The following is a 25200-nucleotide window of genomic DNA, read 5'->3' as shown; positions in this document are numbered from 1 at the left end:
AACATTTCAGTTTTCTAAGGTACTTCTGACTGAATCAATCCACCTAGATATTGGTCTTCCATTTAGGATTAGGCATTTGTCTGTTCTGGCTTCACTGGTCTTTCCATCTTGCAGCTTCTTCCTCTCTCTCTCTCTCTCTCTCTCTCTCTTTCCCTTTGATCTATATTTATCCACCTCTTTTGGTAGCTATATCTAGCTCACTTCTGATATCTTCATTTCTTGTATGATCCAGTTTTGTGCATCTTTTAATTGCTCTTAAAAATCTTATTTCTGCAGCTTGTAGTTTACTTTCGTCTTTCTTTTTAATAGTCCCTATTTCTGAACCATATAATAGTGTGGGAGTAGCCATTACTTTATAAAATTGTAGTTTAGTTTCTTTTCTAGATTTTTATTCAGTGGCCTTTTAATTGTTAGACAGATTTTCTGAAATTGCTTTAGTTTTTCATTATATCTTTATCTTTTAGATATGTTCTTGTGCAGCCTAAATAATTAAACTGTGTCACCTGTTCTATTGTTATTTTCTATGGCTATTTTTGATCTCACATGATCTTGACCTTTAAATGCCACGAGTTTTGTTTTCTTTTTGTGAAATTTTTAAATTATAGGTATCCCTTGCTTAACACGGATTTGATTGACGCGGCGAAATTAATTGCGGCAAGAGTTTTGATTAACGCACCTTTAATCATGCGGAGCTCGCAGCTGATCTGACAGATACATGCAAAATGTTTAATATAAATATTCTTACACAATTCAGTGTATAGCTTGGAGGTCATGAGTAGCTGTGCATTCATATGTTACGAGTGATATTCCACACTGTTTTTTGCTGTCAATTTGGTTTAACATATGTAATGTAGAGGTGTGTGATATTTGACAGTAAATTGTATCTGAGAGATACCGCGACCTCCGATATCAGTATAGTATGGTTTAGTTTTTTTTGTTTTTTTTATTCTTTGTTCAATAATTTTTAGATTGTAACTAAAAATAAATAAACCATCATGTATTACAATAGAGGGCCAAAGACTTATTTATCATGCATGTCGTCTAGGAGATGTGCTTTACATTTATGGAAAATACTAAGGAAAGTGATCTGGAACTAACTCCACCTTTACTACGAGTTGCCCATAAGGTTGCTTATGCTTGCATCTGCCGAAACTTTTAGTTTCTATATTAGGCTATGAAAAATGTTGGATTCAATATCCACTTAATTTGTACCATCATGTATTATATCTGCAGTGTTTTTTCTTTGTTTTATTGTTTGTTTGCCGAGGTCTAGAGTTTGCTTGTTATCGTAGAATCTATGCCGATAAGGAAAAAACTAAAACTGTTCAAACAACTCTTGATAACGTCTTTTGATAAAGAAATTGTAGTAAATAATGTAGGTACAAGTATTTATTAAACATTTACTTTACATTCATTTTTTATCTTTCCTAAAAGAGTACCATATAAAACAAATTATTAATACAGTAATCGATCATGGACGAATTGTAATTTTTACCATTGATTATTAGATTTGATTAACGCTATTTTGGTATACGCGGTAACATCGAGGGATTAATCAACTGCGTTAATCGAGGGATACCTGTATATTGTTGGCTTATATTGTTTAATTCATAAACTAATTTTTGAAGGTCATCTTCATTGTATTGTGTATATATTGTATATATACACAATATGTATATATACAATATATATAATATTGTATAATATATATTGTATTATATTGTGTATAATATGTATTGTGCAATGCATAATACATATTACCATTCATAACTGAAAAGACACTCATTGCAAGCCTGCTGCAGCTGAGTATGGCTGAGACTGGGGAAGTTTTGTAAATGTCTAAGCAATAAAAAAAAAAAAAAATATATATATATATATATATATATATATATATATATATATATATTGTTCATCTTTCAAATTTACAATTAACTAAAATAAGATCATTTTGAAATTTATTGTATTATAATTGTTCTATGGAGATGGCAGTTCATTCATACTTATATGCTTACCTCTTTTTTTTTAAAAAAGGAAACGTTGATGTTTAATTTTTTTTAGCCATGGAGACTTTGTTCTTATTTTGGAAATTCCAGAAGGTGAACATGAATATAAATTTCTTGTTGATGGCAATTGGAAACATGATCCTAAGGAGGTATGTTTTTTTGATTATTGTTCATTTATTTAATTATTGGTATCCAGCAAATGAGAATTATTGAGCATAATAAAATGCTGTTAATCAAACAGTGACACACACACACACACACACACACACGCATATATATAAAGTCAATTGCAATCATTTGAGTGGACTAACTATTATATGAACTGACAGTGATACAGTTCATATATTCAAATGTGACTATACTCACAAGAGAGTATATGCATTTCTGATATATTCTTAGCTATTACAATTTCTCAAGAGAAGTGATATTGGTTGGCACATTGGGAACCAGTCAGCCTATTACTTAGTATTCCATTGATGATCTTGATGATGTTCAGTTCACTGGCTAGCAAGCAGGTATGTGCACTTTTGTATTATGCAGAACCATAGTGTTATATTGTTTAATACTGTATAGTGCCAAAACAGTAGTACTGAACTTCAATACCCCACCCCCTTCAGTACACATAGTGTGAGATATGTTGTTCAATTGCATGCACATTAATAGAAGAGCATGTGTAGAGTCTGCTTCATTACATTTAGCTGTAACAATGATGTTGACATTGGAAGAAAAGACATTTATTGTTGAGCATTATTTTCGTTCATGCAGAGTTGGTAGAGAATGGTTATCTAGTGATAGTTATCCAGATGAGTAGTATACAAGACAGTATTCAAATCCCTTTTTACTTATTTTGTGAGTCGGGTTGAAAATGAAACATTTGATCAAATTAGACTAGAAACTACAAATATGAAAGTTCTGAGAAAAATTAGGGAAATGAAGAGATGCCCTGTCAGATAACTGACTGATAGTACAAATATGCTATTATACTAATCTGTATATTATACTAATCATGATTTATACATAATATTGTATGAATGTATTGTGTTGAATGTAGTATTTTAGTAAGCTTTGAAAAAATAATCGCTTTGAATAAATAATCCCATGTTTAGGTGTGCAGTGTGAGGCTTGAGATAACTTTAAAAAAAATACATCTTTATTCTCATTATTACCTGGTTATCTCACAATATATTAATGTATGTGTACAATTCTTTTAAAATTGTAAACATACAGCATTTTACAATTAATTATAGCAATGGGAGAGAAAAATGGGTATAGGGGAAGTAATTTAAAAGAAATTTTGGCATGCACGTTATTGTATATTATAAAAATCGAAAATTGGGATTTCGTAGCAAACTTTATTGCATATATTGTATTAATTAGTGCATAGAGAAGAATTAATGATTAAGTTTTCAAATGTTACAATAGCTTAATATCACTAACTAGAAATCTTTATAAAGAACTAAATATCTAAGATTTATCCTATAAAAATAATCTGCCCTTTAAAATAAATTAGATTAAAAGTTCCAAGTCCCTTCAAGTTCCATTGAAGCCAATGAGAGTATAATCATATGCTTAAAAAAAAAATTGTGCTTGCTTACCAGTCAGGCAAATCTCACTTAGATGTCACTTAAGATATCTCGTCAGATGGGTCTACCATGGTCACTTAATATATCACAGTCACATGTTTATTCTTAATCTGAACAATTTATAAGCTTTTTTGTGAATTGTGTTAGATCCTGAATGGACGAATTTTAAATAAATTATTCATTCAGAATCTAACATGAGAATTCTAGCTAACTTAAATAATACCTGCTCACCAGCAAAAAGTTCTGATTTGTTGTATAGGAAATTGTGTAATAGTATATGAATTGTATCAGAAATATTTGTAGTCGAAAACTAAACTGGAGAATTATCAGATATTATGATTTTTGTCTGGAACTTCGTAAATCGCCAGACAGTAAAGAGCACCAGTGCAAAGGTCGCGTCTGAAATGCACGTGTCGGCTGTAACGCTGCAGGGTACTGCATATGCGGAAGATGACGCAAGCACACTTCCCTAGAAGACAGCACCTAACGGCAGTAAGGAAATTGAGGATCATCTTGAGGGCATAAAAATTAAGGGTTGTGCGAAAAAGAAGGGGGAGAATATAAGGCAATACGTGCCATATTGCGGAGCTTTTTGTTCCTAACTTCACCTCAAGGATTCCTGACCGGTGGACGGAAAAAGGACGAGCCAGGGTCCTAAGATGTTGGACGGCGGGCAGTCTTTCTGAGTATGCTGAATGAGATCCCATGACGATCTGCTCACGAATCATCGCCCTACGGAGAAAATGTGCCAGTCGCTGGATGTCCCGTTCAGTAAGGAGTGGAGATAACCCTCAGTCGAGGCAGTAATAAGTTTGAGTTCGGAAAATGTAGAAGGGACAACGTAGCCATAAGCCAGGCACCGAGACAACCGATCAAAGGATGACCCAAACAACATGTGGCAGTTAACAGACCTTCGAAAAGAACTGGGTAATGTAAAGACCTTTACTGTAAGTTTTGAAAGAGATAGCAATTAATGTTAGATTAAGTTATGTGGACAATCCATAGACGACTGATAAGAATTTGTAATTTGAGATTGCATAATTCTGTTGAACAAAGAAATGTCTGGAATGAACCTATAATATAGTTGCATGTGACTGAAATTATATGTGTATTTAGAAGATGACCTTTATCAGATAGTAACAAGTTGTATAAGATGTCTTTAAGAGTAGCATGCATAAGAGAATTGATTTAGAGTAATATTGTCATTTAGTTCTATTGTTTTGGATGATTAGTATTGTGATCTGAGTGTATTTTGATAAGTTTAGCATTGTGTAACTAGCGTAGCATGAGATATTAACCTAGTAAGAGATTTGGAAGTTTAGGATTTTAATCCAATTTTAGTTGTAATTGTCATTTGTTCCAATAAACATGTTTTGTTACATATACCTGACTCATGCCTGAATTCGAGATTTCAAATTACCACTTATAAAAATTAGAACCATAGCGGGAGGGATTTTGATGAATGTGTTTAAGTAATAGATTATTGGCCACGATTGCAATTTTGTACCGATATCTATTTAGTGTGTTAGAGTGAATGCCAACCAATCTAGGAATATTCTCTGAACCTGAGTAAACTCATGTTATAGGATACTGGCTGGCGCAGCATAAAAACATAAATTTGCCAGTATCCGAAAAGGAATCATTCCTATGTAGGGTCGAGTTAGGCACACATAAAGAAGTATATAAAAGAGGAGTTTATATGACAAAAGGTTTAATAGGTATGAAAGAGATAAGAACCATAAAGTTAAATATATAACAACCATTGATTGAGCGGGAGATGGTAAATCCTATTTTATTTTATAGGGGTACGAAACTCGGGTCGAAATCCATCGACATCCATAGAGTTTCAGTGCCGAAAAAACTATCGGCGGAACCAAGTGTAAATGATCACTTGGGTAGCACAACACCAGGGCAACTCCATGCAAAGGTGGAGCAAGCTCCATCACTAACTTTAATATTCTCTCATAATGTAAAACCCAGCTCTTAAGAGATGTATAAATACTGTTTTACATTATGAGAAGAGGTCACTACCCAGACCAGTTTCAACCTTTTCATCCATAGAGTTTCGGCATTGAAACTCTATGGATGTTGATGGATTTCGACCCGAGTTTCGTACCCGGCTATAAAATAAAACGGGATTTACCTTCTCCCGCTCAATCAACAAATTCGTCAGTAAAATAGCTTTTCGGCTGATTATCTTTGTAATATAACAACCATTGTTTTAACAATTGCTATGGTTAAATTTAATCCTAATTATGTATTAATGTGTTTACAATTCTTTGAAGAAAAAAATTCATTCTTTCCTTTAATAAGTGATATAAGATCATTTATTATGATGATGATTTTAATTTACAAAATAATACCATATTTTGCTAGGTTTTCCTCTCTGATACTTTTAATGTGTTGAATCACTTTTATGGAAAAAGCAAACAGTTTCTTCTCTGCCATTATAAGCAAATGTTGAAAACATTCGCTATCATAAAAACCTCAATAAAATATAAAACCCTTAAGTTTATACACAACTATATTAGTGAGTTTTTGAATTCTGATTAGCTCTGAAACATTCTCAAATAGACAGGGCCAGTGATATAATATGACATGGCAGCAACTCATAAAACACTTGAAAAACATTTAGGTTGGAATAAATATAATAAAATATTTGAGGAAAAATACTTCCTTTTAAAATTTTCAAAGTTTAATGTCCATTATCAGTGGTTCTTATTCTGCTTATTTTATCAGTGAGTATGAAATAAGCTAATTGTTGCTGTCCACTGCACATTTTAGGTTGCCATGTTGTGATTAAATGGTTGCCTCTGAGTACATCCAGCACTGTCTGAAAATAAAATGATATGTGTGTGTGTATGTACTATACTCTCATTGGTCATATATTAATATTTTGTTGACTATATATCCTGTTACTTAATGTAAATAAGTGTACAAGTTCTATTCCCAAGACTATGTATTGTTGTTTTTTCACTATGCCACATACATGAAAACTAAGTTTTCTTTTTTATATATTTTATTTATTTTTTTATTTTATTATTTTAAATAAATATATATTTTATTAACAGAGTATATACAGAGTATAATAATTTATACTCTGTATATACAGAGTGAATTAAAGTATCCCTGTTTAAGGCCTTGTGGAATGCCGCCCAATGATCCAAATGCTGCAAAACTTTACAGGAATGCCTTGTGCCTCATGCAGAATAGATATCTAAAAAAAAAGTAGTTCCAAAATTCACCAACAAGGGGTGGGGGGGGTGCTGTATTGATGTACCGAATGTAGACATAATAATTTTGCTGCATGTGTAAGAAGGAGAAAAGCGATACAAACATAAATAACATGTTTTTATTCACCTCCATTATACATTCACGGGCTGTACTGTTCAATGTGCTGCCCTTTCCAGTATGCCACAAACTGAATCCTTTGTACAGTGTGTTCAATGGCAGAATGTAGGTAGTTCGCACTGATATTGTGCGCATGTTACGTTATGCTATCTTTCATCACAGGCAAATCATCAGGATGATTTCGATAAATCCTGTCTTCGAGAAATCCCCAGAGCCAGCCATGTTCTTGAACAACCTCCTGTACAGATTGACTGATGTGTGGAGGGATGCCATCCTATATGAAAATGACTGAATCCATCCATAGACATTGCTTTAGCACAACAAAATTGTCTATCATATCACAATATCTCTCTGAAGCAACTGAAAACTGCAGACCCATTGAACTGTCTTAGGATGACTAGAAGAAACACTCTTATTGTCTTATATCTTTGGAGTAAATTTGATTCTTAGATAGGTAGAATTAATAGATATTAATTAATAAATTAATTCTACCTATCCAAGAATCAAATTTACTGTTATTCTTGGATAGGTGCTTTTATAATTTTATCTTCATATTTCCTATCATTTCTTATTTTGGACCAGAGTAAATTATAACTTTCAACCACCTGTATTTTATCTCCCTCAAATATAAATTCATCCAAATTGCCAGAAACTATCACTGTTTTTTTTTTTTATTATTATTATTACTGATGTTTAAATTAATCCCGACTTATTTGCCCTCCCTCTTTGCCAACAGAATCAACTGTTTTAGACCCTCCTTACTTTCTGCCATGCAGATTGTGTTATCTACATATCTTAAATTATTTATTTTTCTGCCTCCATTCTTAATTCCTATAAAAATAAGGGCAACAATATACAGCCCTGCCATACCCCATTTTTTTTTTATTTGAACACTGACTGTTTTTACTGAAGCTTCTTGGCTCAGGTATAGTTCGCCCACATTAGAGGTCCCTCGACACTTCTGCGCATGTCAGAAAAAGGATAATCCATTCCGATAATAGGGTAATCAATCTGTCTTCTGGGATGTGTTTGTTTATTATTACAGGTCAGTAAATTTAGCTTTTCTTTTACGAACATTGTAGTTTTTAAAGTGTAACTATTTTGCTTGTATAACAGTTGGAAAAATGTACATAGAGTATTAACAAAATTAAAAAAGGTATAGCATAAAACAAAAATTTAACTTTATTTTTAAGAAAGTTTTCTATAAAATAAAAATAATTATACAGAAAAAAAAATTTTTTCAAATGAACTTAGATATTCTAAACTTACAGTTGAAAGAACTGAGACACTTTAATGTCCTAAACTGATTAATTATTTATGACTTGTTGTGACTTTTAACAAACCCATGCAAAAAAAGGTTGGAAAAAAATACCATTATCAAATCCTTTTAATCTTCATAGTCATCTGAATCGGTGTCCGAATCGCCATCACTTTCACTTAAACTGATCACCAAAGGTTTGCATAATTCTTCGATAATTCCGTCTCTGTCCCAATACATATTTTCCAATGAGGTGACATGAAAGCAACATTTTCCCCAGTTTTGAACTGTAATACTTTCAATCGCCTGTTCTGAAAGCTTAAAAAGTTTCAACATGTCAATATCCCCAGTTACGTTGCGATGGCGAATGAAACTTTTCACTTCTGCCCAAACATACTCAATAGTATTAATATCGCAGTGATATGGTGGTAGCCTCAAAGCTAGAAATCCATGCTCTTTGAGCATCGTGTCGAATTTAAATAGTTTAGTTGTGGGCGAGTTTCTTTTGACCAAATTAAGCAATTCAATTTTTCGCATATCTGGGGAATGAGAAATGTTATTTGCAGAGAGCCAATCCATAAGAACTTGCTTCTTATCAGACCAATTTGGAACTTTGTTTGATCGAATAGAGTGATATGAAGCGTTATCAATTTTAACAACAGCATTTTTAGGAAGGTTTGGAATCAGTTTTTCTTCTGCCCACTTTTCAAAGATCATAGAATTCATTTGCCTATGGTAATTAGCTTTGTATAATGAGTTTGAATTCGGTAAAAAACCCATTTCTTCACCCGCACACAAAATTATTATGCGCTGCGAGGCATTTCCGGTTTGTAGCACTCCACATTCTTGTTTAGACTGCCAACATTTTCCATAATTTAAATTACTATCAATCCAAGTTTCATCTAGATACACAATCGTTTTTTTTTTTCCTCCCTGAAACGTCTCATTGCTCTCAAATACTGCGTTCTAGATAAAACAATGTCACTTCGCTCCATGATAAGTTTCCTTTTATTCTGGGACTTTTTAAAACAAAATTCGATTTCATGAAGTATTTTCCTTAAAGTTTCTGTTTTCCAAGGAAAATTAATTTTTTTCTTTAAGCACAGGAATCAATTTCGAAACAGTCCTCACTCTTTTCTCGACCACGTAAAATTTGTGAATAGTTCTTATAACGTCTACATCAAAATCATTCAAAGCTACGGTTTCGATGGTTTTCTTTACTCGGACACTTTTTTTTTTAGGAGATTTAAATTTTGGCTTACCTTCACCTTTTGCTTCCCTACGAATTCTTTTAACAGTTGACCCTGATACGCCCACAATTGCACTTGCACGTTTTATGACTTGAGAAAGGGGAACAAGGTGACAATTCTTTTTCGCAGAATGTCAGCACATTATTCAATATTCTTTTGCAAGAGCTACTGAAACGTTTAACAACAGAACTCGTTGACTGTACTGGATCCATCATACAAATTAATAATAAAAAAATAATGCAAAAAAGTGACAAAAAAATCAAACTAGTACAGCGACAGACAAGAAAGCACGTGATTTCGCATGTTGGCGACCAATTCGTACATCCTTCATTTCTTTCTCCCCTTCAGCATGAAAATCGACTATTCTTGGCAAAATGCCAAGGAGAGCTCTACAAACGGTGGGTGAACTATACTCCCCTTGCGCTCATCACATTCCACAGTCAAATGTTTTCTTATCGATAAGAAAATTATCAATTTTCTTATTGATATGATAAAAGAAAATGTTTTCTTTCTTTCCTTTCCATGAAAAAATTCTTTATCTCATGTTTGCTATCTGGTGTCTAGTAACCTCTACCTTTCCTAAAACTTGCCTGTTCTGGAATTTTTCTATCTATTCACATTTGGTTCCAGCCTTTTTTTTGGATTACTTTCAACGTAACTTTACTTGCATGTGAAATTAAAACACTGGTTCAGTAATTCTCACAATCTCTGGAATCTCTGTCTTTTTGGAATTGGAATAAATACCATATATTCACTGTAATACGTTTTCTTCAATATAAAATCTGCTGACAGAGTTCAGTTAATATATTCGCCATTTCACTCCAGCTGCTTTCTGACTTATTCCATTGACACACTTAACACCTCCGAGTGTTAAGTGTGTCAATGGAATCAGTTCGTTATCGTTATCATAGGTTCCTCAACAAATTCCTTCTTTCAAATTCTCCTTTAATATCTTTCTTGTACAAATCTATTCATCGAATTTTTTTTTCCCAAATTACTTTTTATTCTCAGTCTAAGCATAAACTTAACTTAATTTATCTGTCTAAACAGTCTCTTGTTCTTCCTTCTGTCATATTACTTTCTTCATTTTCCCTGCACCATTTGTTTAAGAGCTTTTCTTTATCTTTCCTAGCCTATCTGAAAATTTGCATTCAACTTCGTAATCCTTTGTTTCCCTGGAGTTTTGATTTTCTTCTGCTATTTGAATTGCTTCTTTTGACAGCCATTTACAATCATTCTTTCTGGTTGATTTAATCAGATTCTTCTTTGTTTCTTCTCACAGTTCTAATTCTCTGTCTTATCCAGACTTTTTTAATTTCTTTCCAACTTCTACTTCAAATGTTTCACTTAATGAAATTGAATATGAAACTGTCTCTTTGTTTCTTCTTAGTCCTTAGTTTCAATTTAAATTCAGGCAGAGATTAATAATTCATGATCCATCCTGCAGTTGCACCAAGTTGTATTTTCGCTGTTTTGATAATAAAAGATTATACACACACACACACACACACTTCGCTTAACACTGAATACAGAAATCTGGTGGATTATTCTGTATACAGTAATCCGATTTAGTGAGGATCAGTATAATATTGATCTCTATATTCATTGTTAAAGTCTGTGTGTACAATCTTATGTTGCTGAAAGTTAGTGTTTTAATAAATTATTCTCTACACAAATTCCAACACTCTTTCTCCTGCTTCATTCCTCAGTCCCTAAACCAAATTTTCCAGTGATGTGATGTATTTCTTTTTCTCCTACTTTTGCATTCCACTCGCCTAATATCACTAGAAAATCTGCCATGTCATTAATGTATGCTTGTTGCAGTCTACTGTAAAATTCTTCTACTTCATCTTCATTTGCATTTGTAATGGGCATACACCTGTGAGTATGACATGCATCAAATATGCCTCTGTTCTGAATTGGATTATTCTGTCAGACACTGGGTTGGGTTACAAATTACAAAATAATTTCAGGTTAGAACCCAAAATTATTTCCCTAAATTTGAATGCTGTGGTGATCACTTCCTATTAAAGACCTCTATAGACATGATAGAATAGGTCTTTTAGACTATTGTTACAGCATGTCGCTCATGTTATATGCTGATCACGTGCAAGATTGCTGTGTAACTAATGAACGATTATTGTATTCGAAACATGAAACTGTACTTCATTTAGATGTAAAATACCTCCCCCACATTATGCTTACTTGCTTTATGACTCTCTCTGTGATTTTATGAATGGTATAAATCCTGTTAAGATTGAGAAATGCCAGGCCACAGAAGCAATGCAATCAGGATATATCCTTCTACAGTAGGTTGCCATCTGACTGAGACCACAATGTGCAATTGAGAATGAAACTTTTATCTGGTATGAATGATTTCCAATAGTTGAATCAGCATGGTTTATTTTTATCTGACACAAAATTTAATGTCACAAAATATTGTGATGTAAATAACACCATTTACGTTAAAAAATAATCACTGAATTATGCAGAAATTACTTCACAAACGCAGGCATTTTAGCCTGCAGTTGTAACGAGCTGTTGTGATTTCCCTCATTCTTTATTTATTATCAGTTTAAATTAAAAATATTTACAGCATAGTGGACATTATTATCCTCATAAATCTGAAAAAAGGAAAATTTGAGAATACAAAATACAGTGTGAAGAATTTAATACCACCCATAAATTTACATTACAGTACTTAAAGATTCTTGAAAAAATTGATTCCAGTCTAAGAAATTCATGATCCAGATTTGGAATGGAGTTCAAAGGTTTTAGCCAACCCTGTAATGCTTACAGAGAAATTTATGAACTTCAGAAGAAACTACATTTTATAAACACACACACACACACACACACACACACACACACACACACACACACACACACACACACACACACACACACACAGTTGACCCTTGAACAACAGGTTTGAACTGCGTAGGTTGACTTATATGCTGATTTTTTTCAATAAACATATTGAATAATTTTTTGCAGATTTGTGACAATTTGAAAAAAATTCACACACAAACTGTGTTGCCTAGAAATATCGAAAAATTAAAAAGTTATTTGTGTTATAAATGAATAAAATATATGTAGATACAAGTCTATTTTATCATTTACTAAATCTAATATAAAAAAATTAAAATTTATCAAAACTTACACACACACACACACACACACTTACACGCCATACGTGGTGCTAATGGCAGTCAAGAAAATTGTAAGCAAATGTAAAGATGCAATATTAAATCATAACTACATAAAATTAACTGTTAATTAATTAGCATAAAATAAAAATTTTATAACAATTCATTCAGTGGTGTATAGGCTAGACAACCGGGAAGCAATCATATTGATTACATTAGGCTACCATAAAGCAATCATGCTGAGAGTTTATTTTTCACTTGGTTAGACTATAATAAGTTTAGTTTAATCCTTTATCCAAGTGTGAGCAAACAAAGTTAGTGCCTGAAAGTATCTTCAGGATTGGGGTAAGGTAGTACAACACCTTATCATATTGCTGCTTCTTCGTTATTAGTGTATGAATCGTTATACATGTAAATAAATATAAATTTCTTTTTCACATTATCCTTTCATTTTTGATGTCTAGTGTTAGTAATATGTATTAACGTTTACAGTGTTTTGTATTGTATAAGGCAATATTAATGGTATCGACAGACAGATGATTCATCTTGTAAACAGAAGACATAAACTTATGGTATTGATAAATACAGTACTGTAAATATATTTTCTCTTCCATATTTTCTTTTCTCTAGCTTACTTTATTGTAAGAATACAATGTGTAATACATATAACATATTTTGTATGTTATATGTATTACACATTGTATTCTTAATCGACCATGTGTTAATCGACTGTTTCGGTCAATGGTAGGCTATTAGTAGTTAAGTTTTTGAGGAGTCAAAAGTTATACCTGGATTTTTGAATGATCGGGGAGTCAGCACCCCCATCTCTGCATTGTTCAAGGGTCAAGTGTATATAATTTCATTTAAGAAGCTTTTAAACAGTAGATCCTTTTTCAATAATTAAATAAATGTATTTCTTTATGATTTCATTATTCAAATGCCATACTTTAGTGACAATTTTGATGTGTCATTTTATGCTTTAACTGTATTTCCAGCAACAAACCTCAATTCATGACACTGAGCCTATAGTAACTCATGGTTTAATTTACAATTGCTCACTTAACAATGGCCTTTCAAGCACCATTTAGGCTGTAAATGATGTAAGAAACAGGTATCGAGCAAAAACAAGTCATTCAAAATAACTCATATTTCAGGTACCTAAAATATGAACCAAACACTATAATGCCAAAAATAAAAAACTTCAAGAGTACATAAAGGAAATAGTATTGTGAATTATATGCTGAGTTATATCATCTGCATAAAACTTTGTGTGCACTAGTGGGCTTCAGTCACAACTTGCCACAATTTCTTATAGCACATCATTCGGTGAGCTTGTTATATTTATAGTGATATATAGCAAAATTTATAAATTCAAAAATATAAAATAGTTAAATTGAATTTAGGAAGTTTGAAAATCAGCAATTTAATCTTTAGAGTAATAACTGATTTATTATTCATTCAAAGAATTGGCTTGGGGGGGGGGGGGGGGGGTAGCTATGTTAGCACATAGGTCTTTCATGTAGTTCGCCTGTCTCTGTGTGTTCTCCAACTTTGTTTCTGCTTTACAGGACGAGGGTAACTGTTCCAATTCCATCTAAAACCAGTTAATTTATCCTTGCGTGACAAGGCTCAGAAGAAGTTATTTGTATACGTGTACTTAATAAGAATCATAACCAAGCCTTTCTAAAGAAATGTCTTTCTAGTATTTTATTATTAAGGTACTAGGCGAGATATTATGGATGTATTTTTACAAAACATTCTGTAAATGTGAAGTGCATTGAAAAGCAGTTTTTAGTATTGTTCTTTTTTCTCTTCTTAAGTGAATGCTGATAACAGTTTTTATTTCCTTGTACCTTTTTTGATTAAGAAATTTTACATAAAAATTTTATAAAATGCATTTATAATAATATATTCGTGTCTTTCAGCCCTTAACTGACAATGAAATGGGAACCAAAAATAATTTTGTGACAGTAAGAAAATCTGATTTTGAAGTGTTTGAAGCACTTGCGATGGACAGTATTAGTTCAAGTAGTGGTTCTCAAAGTAAGTAAGACTAATATTTCTTAGAGTACTCAAATGGGGCACTCTGTTTAACCTTAAATTTATAGTGGTAAATATCTGATATAATGATTGCTGGTACTATCTCTAAGTGCAATTTTACAAGTTTTTTTTAATACATAGTTAATATAATAATAGCTACTTTTTTTATTCATTTTGCCAAATAGGCCTCATTTTTTATAATTACTGTATTTGCCGGCGAGTAAGATGCACCCCCTTTTTTTGTACACATTTTTTAGGAAAAAACTTTATCGCTGAATATAATAATGAATTTACAGTATTTCAAATATAAAGTAATAAGTGGTCTACTTTCAACAAATGCCTAATCTAACTAGGAAAGAATACCCACCTTTTAATCTTCTTTGCCGAAATCCAGAAATTCATCTCCAGAGCTAAATGAAGAGACACTTCAAACCTCTTCTAAATCAGAATCCGATTCCTCATATAACAAATTGTCCTCTGTACCATCCAGTGTATTACTAATGCCACACTTCTTAAATGATTCAACCACTGTCTCAGTTTCACAGCATCTCATGAAGCTTTGACCCACTCACAAACTTGCAAAATGCCAGGCCTCTTCCTTCTTCCTGATGGCGTAACCTCAAAATCTGAAGTCTCTCCAGCTGTTCCACTTCTCCTTCATAAATCCCTTAAATCGTTTATTAATACAGGCATCTAAAGGTTGAAGCTAACTAGTTAGACCTCCTAGAATTACAGCTAACTGAGTTTTCAATTCCTTGAGTTTATTTTTAACATCTTCTGTCTTGTGAGAACGAAACTAATCCCATACTAGCAGGGCAGGCTTCTTCAACAGACCGTCAGGGAGCCTAGACCAAATTTTATCTATACATAACCTCATTCCTCCTCCATCCATCCAGCCTTTTGCAAACATGTACAAACACTCCTTTAAGCAGTTTTTCTTTGGGTAGCATCTTCCTTTTAAAAATCAATAGTGGCAGCAATTTTGTCCAATCAGCACAGCAGGATTAACAACCATGTAGTGAGTTTTTTCATCTCCCAAAGTTTTAACAGTAACACATTTTGTGCCCTTGGAATCTACAGGTTTGTTTGACGGCATATCAAAAGTCAGCGGCACCTCATCCATGTTTCCTATTTGCGCAAGATCAAAATTTTCTTGTTTCCTTGCGTTAATGACGAATCGATGAAATTCAATAATTTTTTCTTCATATTCAGCTGACATCTTATGTGATATTTTTGTTTCAGTCCACATACATGAATCTGGAACACCATGATACTGATCCAGTAAAGTTGGTGATCCCTCTGTTAGTGGCTATCATTTTCACTTGATGAATAATCATTTTTGTAAACACCGAAAGTCCCGCTTTTCTGTGTTCAAAAATCCAAGTATTCAGTTATGCCTCAAGTTCTGGCCATTTTGCAGTTCCACTTCATAGTTATGTTTACTGTGAGTTACTTTTTTTTAGATCCCCTTCCTGATTCTGCCAAGTTCTTATCATTTTTTCAGTTGGGGGTGGCCCGAATTGCCTCTCTGCAGCTTTGTTTTTCCATGTTCTTTAGCATACGCAATCACACGTAGCTTGTATGCAATATTGTAGCAACACCGATGTTTTTCGGCCATAATTTGCCAAGAAATTTGGAGAAAATTGAATGGCAGAAATTTATCACCATTCACAATGATTTTGTGGCAGATAAATTAAATTAAATTGGCACTTAAATTCAATCAATGAAACATCTCCCTTATTTTTGATTCTCCTGGCATTTGTAAATAAACACTGCAGTTCACTTTTAGGTCTATAACCAGTCCTACCCAAGCCACTTGTTGGTTGTGATTAAAGCTGTCATGAAATAGTATACTGTACTGCTTCATTACTGATAGTTGCATTTGCATCCAGTTACATTTATTAAATTACAATAGAATTTTAATTATTGTGCATGTTTTTTATCTGCATTTGTTTCCATTACTAAAGAATTAATGTTAAATAACTATTCTCCACAATGGATTGATTTTCATTCCTTTTTTACAAAGAATGAAAAATTACCTATAACAAGTATTTATATTAAATGCAGTATAATTCTACTGTATTTAATTTCAATGTGATATAAAATAGATATATATATACAGTATTGACCACTCTACTGGACTCTTGATGTGTTTACACATCAATAAATACATGTGTGCAAAGCATAAATCATGTATGGCTGTTTGAGTGGTTAATAACATTTTTTATTGCAATCTTTCTCTTTCTTATTGGATTTTTAGTGATCTTTGTAGAAGATTATTTGATAGCTATCGTTCATTTTTTAGCAGTATATAATTTCTTAATTCCTGAATAGATATGGTTTCAGTAGCAGCAGTTTTTTTATGATCAAAATGGGGTAACTTAGGAAAGCACTTCTGCATATTCTTAAGGGATATGATTAAATAAACCTTTATTTAATCTAAAATAATCGTGAATCTTAAATAATTGTAAATCTTTACCTTTCTTAATTCTGCTTTCTACTAAGTATCCATTTGGTTGCTGAAGTATTGAAAATGTGTTGGCAGTTCAGGACCTGCCTACTGATCTTTATGAAAAGAAGCAGGCATCATATGTAAGCGAAGGTTTCTGTGGGTAAGCAGTTCTGGAGATAGTTTTCAGTATTGAGACCACATGTTTATTAAATAATAAAAATAAAAGAATAAAAAATCCCAACAAGTTTCATTCGTTGTAAGACTTACATCATCAGAGGTAATGGTGTATAAAAGTTTAATGCAACGACCAAAGATAATTGATAACTAAGAGTCAATTGGATGTTTTTGACTTCACAAACCGTTCATTAATTGAGAACCCAAACATAAAATGAGATATTCGTTATTGCATGCTTGTTGGAGCAATGCTAGTTGTTGCCACGTTCTGTGGCTCACGCGTGTTGTATCTTTTATTTTTATTGTTTAATAAACATGTGGTCTCAATACCGAAAACTATCTTCAGAAGCACGCACACCATTTACATGTTAGCATCATTAACAGAAAAAAAGGTGAAGCAAATTGATTAACTCCAACTTGGTTAGGTTTATGCAGATTCCTTGTCTTGACTGAGGATACATTTCTGGAAGTAATCATTTTGAAGTTTACCATTAAGATTTTAAACTTTTCACTTCGAATATTTTATTGCAGTTTAGTTATATAATAAACTGTTTGTATTTAGGTTTGTCTGGATCACCTCCAGGAGAGTACTCACAGGAAATTCCCCATCACAGACCATATGAAAAAACAGCAGGCCCTCCCATCTTGCCTCCTCATTTATTACAGGTCATCTTAAATAAGGATGTGCCACTATCTGTAAGTATTAATCATAATATTACCTGCATTATTAATGCAGGTAATATATAGGAATAGTAGTAAATCAAGTCTCAAGGAACAAAAAAATATCAACTTGAAATTAAATGAATTAAATTATATGAACATCAGTTTTACTCACACCAACCTGGTTTTGTCTGATTTTCTGTAGCATCTGAAGATTTTAAGTTCCAGAGTTCCCAGAAAGTTGTATTTGTGAAAAGGTCATGTCACTCACAATCTTTTGAAATAATTGTATTGTCAGGCTGTCCTGATCAGTTGATGGTAACTTGCTCAATTGATGATAACTACTGTGTTATTATGGAGCTCTACTGATATTTCCCTATCAACACACAAAAAGTTATTCATGGGCAAAAGGTTGTGAAGAAAGGAGACACTTCTTAACATTAGATTTAAATAGTTATAGATTACATTAGGAAAAAATGTATGAAGGAAGATGGTTTCAGTGAACATCAAGAGAGAGAAGAAAAATTTTGTTTTTTATCTGAAGTTGCTAGCTACTGCAAGGTCTTAAAAGATTTATAGGAGTATGAAGAAATTGCAGATGTCAATTTTCTGAACCTCTGTATGAAAGAGTTGATTAATGATGAGAAAATCAGTGAGGGATGGGTCATTGATGCCTATTTCTCTCTTCTGCTCTAAGTAAGAAATATTTAGAAAGCTTTTATGGCACTAGCTCAGATGTAAAACTAATATCCTGTTGCAGAATGGATTTGTGATTAATAGTTAATAGAAAGGGGGATGGTAAATCCCTTTATGTTTCTACAGCCGGGTACAAAACTCGGATCGAAATCCATAGAGTTTCATGCCGAAAAAACTATCGGCGGGCCCAAGTGTAAATGATCACTTGGGTAGTACAACACCAGGGTAACTCCATTCAAAGGTGGAGCAAGCTCCATCACTAACTTTAATATTCTCTCATAATGTAAAACCCAACTCCTAAGAGATGTATGTGTGTGTATGTGTATATATATATATATATATATATATATATATATATATATATATATATACATCTCATAAATAGCCTTTCGGCTTATTAACTTAGTAATTAACAATAAATATAGGCGCACACCACTTCGGCAATTCGATAGTAGAGGTATGCAAGTTCATGTTCACTTAAAACCTTGATATTCCAGGTCTACCTACTCACTGATGAGACCTCAAAAAAGGTTGAAACCGGTCTGGGTAGTGACCTCTTCTCATAATGTAAAACAATATATATATATATATACATCTCTTAGGAGCTGGGTTTTACATTATGAGAGAATATTAAAGTTAAGGACGGAGCTTGCTCCACCTTTGAATGGAGTTGCCCTGGTGTTGTACTACTCAAGTGATCATTTACATTTGGGCCCGCCGATAGTTTTTTCGGCATGAAACTCGATGAAGTTTGATCCGAGTTTCATACCTGGCTGTAGAAACATAAAGGGATTTACCATCCCCTTTTCTATTAACATGTTCGCTAGTAAAATAGCCTTTCAGTTTATTAACTTAGAATTAATAGTTATTTAGTAGTGTAATGTCTCACACAAAACAAAAAATTAATAAATAATAAGAAGTTCATTGGATGCTGAGATGATATGTCAAGAAAGATTAGGGAATAAAAGTCTAATAGAGTGTATCCTTAGAGAAGCTACAAGGCATTCAGCCTTTTTTGCAGTGTGCATATATATTGTCTCTTTGCTATGTTCCTTGGAAATACCTTTGTGACAGGGCTAAAATATTGGAAGATAATTAGTTTAAATTATATTTTTGACATCTATTTCTTCCAAAAGCCATGAGATAACATCCAGATTTTATAGAGGTAGATAATACATGGATGCTTTATATTTCCATATCTTCAGCATGTACCAGACAAGTTACCACTTAAGAAACCTAGTATTGCTACAGCTGCTATTTGTAAGATATTAGAATATATCTATCACTTTTTTATGATTTCAATATTTCAAGGCATCATTGTGCATGTCCTACAAAAAAAAAAAGGGGCGGGGGAGTGAAGTGTAAAAGTATTACTTGTTCTTGCTCGACTCAGAAAAAGTTCCAGTTATGTACACAGTATCCCAAGTATCAGAGAGAGGATGGGCAGTAAAGCTTGCATTGGATAAATACCATATTTGGAGAAATTTAAGCTGGATGACTCCACTTAACCTTTAAGGAATATAGAAAATTGACTAGGGCTTCTGACCTAATATTTAATTCTCACCTTCATGTGGTGTACCCTATTAGTAGTTCACTGGATGCTGTTTTATATTGGCTTAAACCAGAAATAATCATGATCGTACAACATGAAATTTCATCCTGGCTGAAGCAGCAATGTCTGGTTAAACACAAGCTCTCTGCTGTCATCAGGAAACCAGCTTCCTCACACTCAACCTCAGCAGAATTAAAAATAGCTACTATTAAAATAAAAAGTATCAATAGAAAAGAAATTGAACTGGCTGAAGACTTAGAGAAGGAAGCACTATATGGACATAATTGGTGTTAAGGAGATGAAAAAGACTAAAACTGGTGAGTTTGCTTTCATCTCTTATATCCTGTTAAATAAATATATATAGAATGTTATATTCAGGAACTCTGCATTTCTTTAAGGAATGCAGAGAAGTGACTGGGACTTTGGACCTAATGCCCAGTCCTCACCTCCATGCGGTGTGCCCCATTGATAGGGATTCACTGGGTTCTGAATGAATGAGGATGGACTGGCAATTTGGAACTTTGCTGACCAAATCGTTTTCTCTCTCTCTCTCTCGGCTAAACACAAATACATATGATGGTACAACAGTCTAAGGTTTCACATCGGCTGGGACATCACTCAGTTAAACAAGACCCTGCTGTTTTTGTCATGGGAACCAGGACAAACAGTGAAACGTCAGCTACTAAACATCACACTGGAAAATGGAAAAGCTGGTCCTTGTTGGAGATCTCAACAGCAGTGGGAATTGAATCCTAAATATATAGAAATGTTTTTGGGAAAAATTTTAGGCAAAGCTAATAATGGTAAGTGCCTGCAGGATCTTTGTTCCGGAAAGAGACTAGTCATCACTAATACTATTTTTCAACATAAAAGATGTTGTAAAGTCACACAGAGAGAAGACACACAAAATAAGAAGTCTTATTGGCTGTATTCTTGCTAACAGTGATATGTTCCCATTGGTTCAAATTACAAGGGACATACAGTATGGTGATTTAAAAGTGAAAGTTATCATCACTTAGTTTTACACAAGATAAAAAATGAATATCATATTGAGAAGAAAAATTAAAGGTGAGCATTACTGAGAAATAAAACTAAATGTGAGAATTATACAAGAATTTCTGTATAGAAATTGCTGTATAATTCTCACATTTATACAGGTAGACTTAAGAGGCTAAGAAAAATTGTGGAGTAGAAACTTTGTGAAGAGTAAACTAGGTTCAGGCCAAATAGAGGTTGTCAAGATCAGATTTTCACTTCACAACAAATAGTTAAGATATCATAGGAATATCCCAAGGAGCTTCGTAATTCTAGTGGAAAGGCTTAGATGTTGGTTATGCATTATTTCTAAATAGTTTAGGGAAATAACAACATAGACTAGGATATACATTAAAATAACTTTTTAATACAAATCCAATATTTCGGCAATGTCACGTTGCTATTTTCAACAGGAACTTGTGAGCAAGACACGTGCACGCAGGCACAGTAAATGAGAATGAAGCAGGAAGCTATTCTTTCTCCTAAAGTCCTACTGATGCCCCCTAGCGGGCAATGTTGGTATTCTTGGGCGATTGGGCTGAGGTCTTCTGATGTAGGTTTCCCAAATTTGAGGCAGTCTCATGCTGCCAAATTTGTTGAGGTTTGGATTGTTTCTTAGGGCTGAGGCTGATTCCATGAAAAGCCTTTCGTACTTGTATTTACTCGTGGCTTTCTTCCACCAGGTTGAGTTGTGAGCGTTGAAGTTTCTATGGAAGATGACTTTTTGGATATTTGAACTGCAGAAAATCAAACTTCAGAAATAAATAATCAGATATCAAAGTATTCATCAGAATTTGGAAAGAGATAAAGAGTCCTCAAATAAATGAAACGGAGTGTGATGAGGAAATTTTTAGCCAGAGCTAATCAAAAAGAGGAGATTACAGGTTTGACATTCTCTGGTATGATATAAGAGTTCTGATGAATGCACAAATATAATTCTGTCAGCAGGCATTGTGTGTAGAGTGTAGTTCTGATATCTGATGAAGGCAGACAGCAGTTGATGCCGCCAATTGAGGTTCTGTTGAGAAATGACTGTCTTCCTGTAAGTTTGCATCTGAAGTATTTTCAGGACTATATAATTAGTACCATAGCCAAGTGAAAAAACTCCCATCAACTATCTCTAATCCAGAGAATTTTAATAATAAGATGTTGACATTTTTTGGCAACTCGTATATGGTGATACGACTTCTGCATTACTTCCACCTTAGTATCACTACTTCTGGGTCTGGCTCCCACTGACGAGACCTCAATAAAGGTCGAAACCAGTCTGGGTAGTGGCCCTTCCCTTAAAGCCATAGCATTATACATGTCCGCAAGGAGATGTGTTTTGCATTATGGGAGATACCAAGGCAAGTGATCAGAACTTATTCTACCTTTACCACGAGTTGCCCCAGTCCTGAAAATACTTCAGGCTTAAATTTTGTTTGCTTACACTTGGATAAAGGATTAAACCAGATATATAACTGGTGATGCACATTATTTGTTTGTGTTATGACCACATAGGTTGGTGTAGTGGATGTGGAAGAATTGTAGAAGATATTTTCTGATATATAATATTACTGTATTTATTATATCTTTCATGGTTGATGACAAAAAAGAGTTAGCACATGCATCTTTCTAATGAATGACTGAAATGTGCCTTCCATTTCCCAGCAGTTTATCATATGTTCCACTATCTTGGGATTCCCTTCAGACATGCTCTGGTAGAGCAAGTAGCAGTAGAAATATATGCTAGCTAGTTTGGAATGCTAATGTTATTTTCTAATATCTTTATTTTTAAGTGAATTAGGAACACTCGTATATGCAGTCTCCATTCTGACAGTTGGTGTTATGTTTAACTTGTCTTTCAATGATCTATGTTGATTTAGAAATAAATAGCAGATATTCTCTTGTATACTTCTAGCTTGGTGTTTCAGCTGATTTCTCACATCAGTCTTACATCTATTTCACTGTTTAATTTGCCATTTTCACTAAAGATTTGCCTAAATAGTTGAAATGTATTAACTGACTGAAGTATTCAGAAGACAGTAGTACACTCGGGTCTCTTTTTATGCATATTTTTTTTATACAGTTTTGAAGTTATGTGGTGCATAACTTCAAAAGTTATGTACTGCATAATGAACAGTGTGTTGCAGCACATTCTGGCGTAATGCGATTAACATGTAAGCAGCAAGTGTCTGTGAAGTTTAATTTTGCATGTGAGTAAGTTTGTGTTTGTCTTTTCATTATTGTAAGTCTAAATTTTGCTAATTTTTATTTTAACGATTTAATTTGACTCAATGGAGAAAAAAAAAACACCAAAGAAAAGCAATTTCTTTGGAAATGAAAATTGCAATTTTAGCTCGCTTAGCAAAAAGAGAGGGATCTATGGCGATTGGTAAACATTTTAATTTAGGCAAATCTACTATAAGAGCAATTAAAAATAAGTCGCAATAAGAAAATCTGTCATTTTTGGCACAAAACTAAGTGCCAAATTATCATCGTACTCAAGAGATGCTTTATTAAAAAAAACAGAACAAGTGCTCGTAATTTGGATTGAAGAATTAACTCGAAGGATAATTCCTATAAGTGGTTAATTAAACAAAAAGCTCATTGGTTTTATGAACAGATGAAGCAATTAGAGCATCTGCTTCCCAGGCTGTTAAAGAATTTTTGGCTAGCAAAGGATGGCTAACCAGGTTTTCAAAAAGGAATGCACTTTATAATGTGAAGGTGAGGTTACAGCAATAGATGAAGGAGCGAAAAATTTTCAAGAGAAGTTAGTCAGAATTATTGAAGATGGTGGATATTGTCCCAATCAAGTGTTCAGTGCTGATGAAGGATTGTTTTGGAAGAAAATGGCTAGTTGAACTTGCATCGCAAAGTCTGAGAAAAAAGCAAGTGAGTTTAAAGCAAGCAAAGATCGAGTAATGTTGTTACTTTGTAGCAATGCATCAGGGAATCGAATGTTGAAACCCCTCCTAGTAAATCGATCTCTAAGACCACGTGCTCTAAAAGGCAGAGATCTAAAATAGCTGCTGGTACATTGAATGGCTAATCAAAGGCCTGAATAACAACTGCTGTATTTACTGAATGGTTCAATAATTGCTTTGTACCAGAAGTGGAAACATATGTGAAGCAAAAAGCTCTCGATTTTAAAGTTTTATTAATTGTTGACAATGCACCAAGTCATCTGCATTTAGAACTTCCAAATGTGCAGCTAGTATTTTTTCCACCCAATACGACAACCATTATTCAGTCAATAGATTAAGGCATAATTGCTACTTTTAAAAAATATTACGTTAAGCACACTTTTCAATTTATATTGGATAAACTAGAAAATGAATCATTAACAGTAACTGATGTTTGGAAAAATATTTCTATTTTGGACTGCTTAACACGTTCGCTGCCACGCTACTTTGGCATGGTCTATTCCCCTACGCCGAGCAGTTTTACTTCTTCAAGGTCAGTACGATAATCTCGTTACCAGAGGTAAACGTCCTACGAGTATACTCGTAGTTGGCTTGTACAGAGCATATACGTTCTATGAGAATACACAGTTTTGATGCTAGCCCCACAAGCCAAGGATTTTCACTTCTTCAAGGTCACTACAATAATCTCGTTCCCGGCGGTAAGCGTCCTATGAGTATACTCGTAGCTGGCTTGTGAAGCAGGTTTACCCACTACGAGTATACTCGTAGTTGGCAGCGAACGTGTTAAATCATGTTGCATCTACTATCGCTGAAATAAGACCACAGACTTTAAATGCCTGCTGGGAAGCAGCTTGGCCTGGATGTGTTGCAAACATTGCAACCATCCAAACATCTACATTATCAGCTGAAATCATTACTTTGGCACATGAAATTGATGGAGAAAGTTTTGATACATTTAGCCAGAATGATGTAGACGAATTGCTTGTGGATAATGCCTTAAGTGTCGATGATATTATTGGATATCGAATAACTTTAGATATCATCGAAGATCTAGAAAACTATAGTGAAGCAGAAGAAAAACCTGT

At 33.5% G+C, this 25200-nt stretch overlaps 1 protein-coding gene across 2 annotated transcripts in view; it reads left to right on the top strand.

The window, feature by feature from the left end:
* alc (5'-AMP-activated protein kinase subunit beta-1) overlaps positions 1 to 25200 on the top strand; it is a 109799-nt gene that overhangs the window by 58515 nt on the left and 26084 nt on the right. For both annotated transcript variants that reach the window (XM_090407065.1, XM_090407064.1), the window contains exons 4-6: positions 2059 to 2152; positions 14520 to 14637; positions 17823 to 17956. In XM_090407065.1, coding sequence (XP_090263191.1) covers positions 2059 to 2152; positions 14520 to 14637; positions 17823 to 17956 — 346 coding nt within the window. The remainder of the gene's footprint in view (positions 1 to 2058; positions 2153 to 14519; positions 14638 to 17822; positions 17957 to 25200) is intronic.

Source organism: Typopeltis vanoorti, chromosome 17, assembly GCF_054136105.1.
Source record: "Typopeltis vanoorti isolate ZY-2024b chromosome 17, IOZ_Tvanoo_1.0, whole genome shotgun sequence".
Lineage (NCBI taxonomy): Eukaryota > Metazoa > Arthropoda > Arachnida > Uropygi > Thelyphonidae > Typopeltis > Typopeltis vanoorti.
Note: the sequence above shows the minus strand (reverse complement) of the source record. Positions and strands in the feature narration are given on the sequence as shown.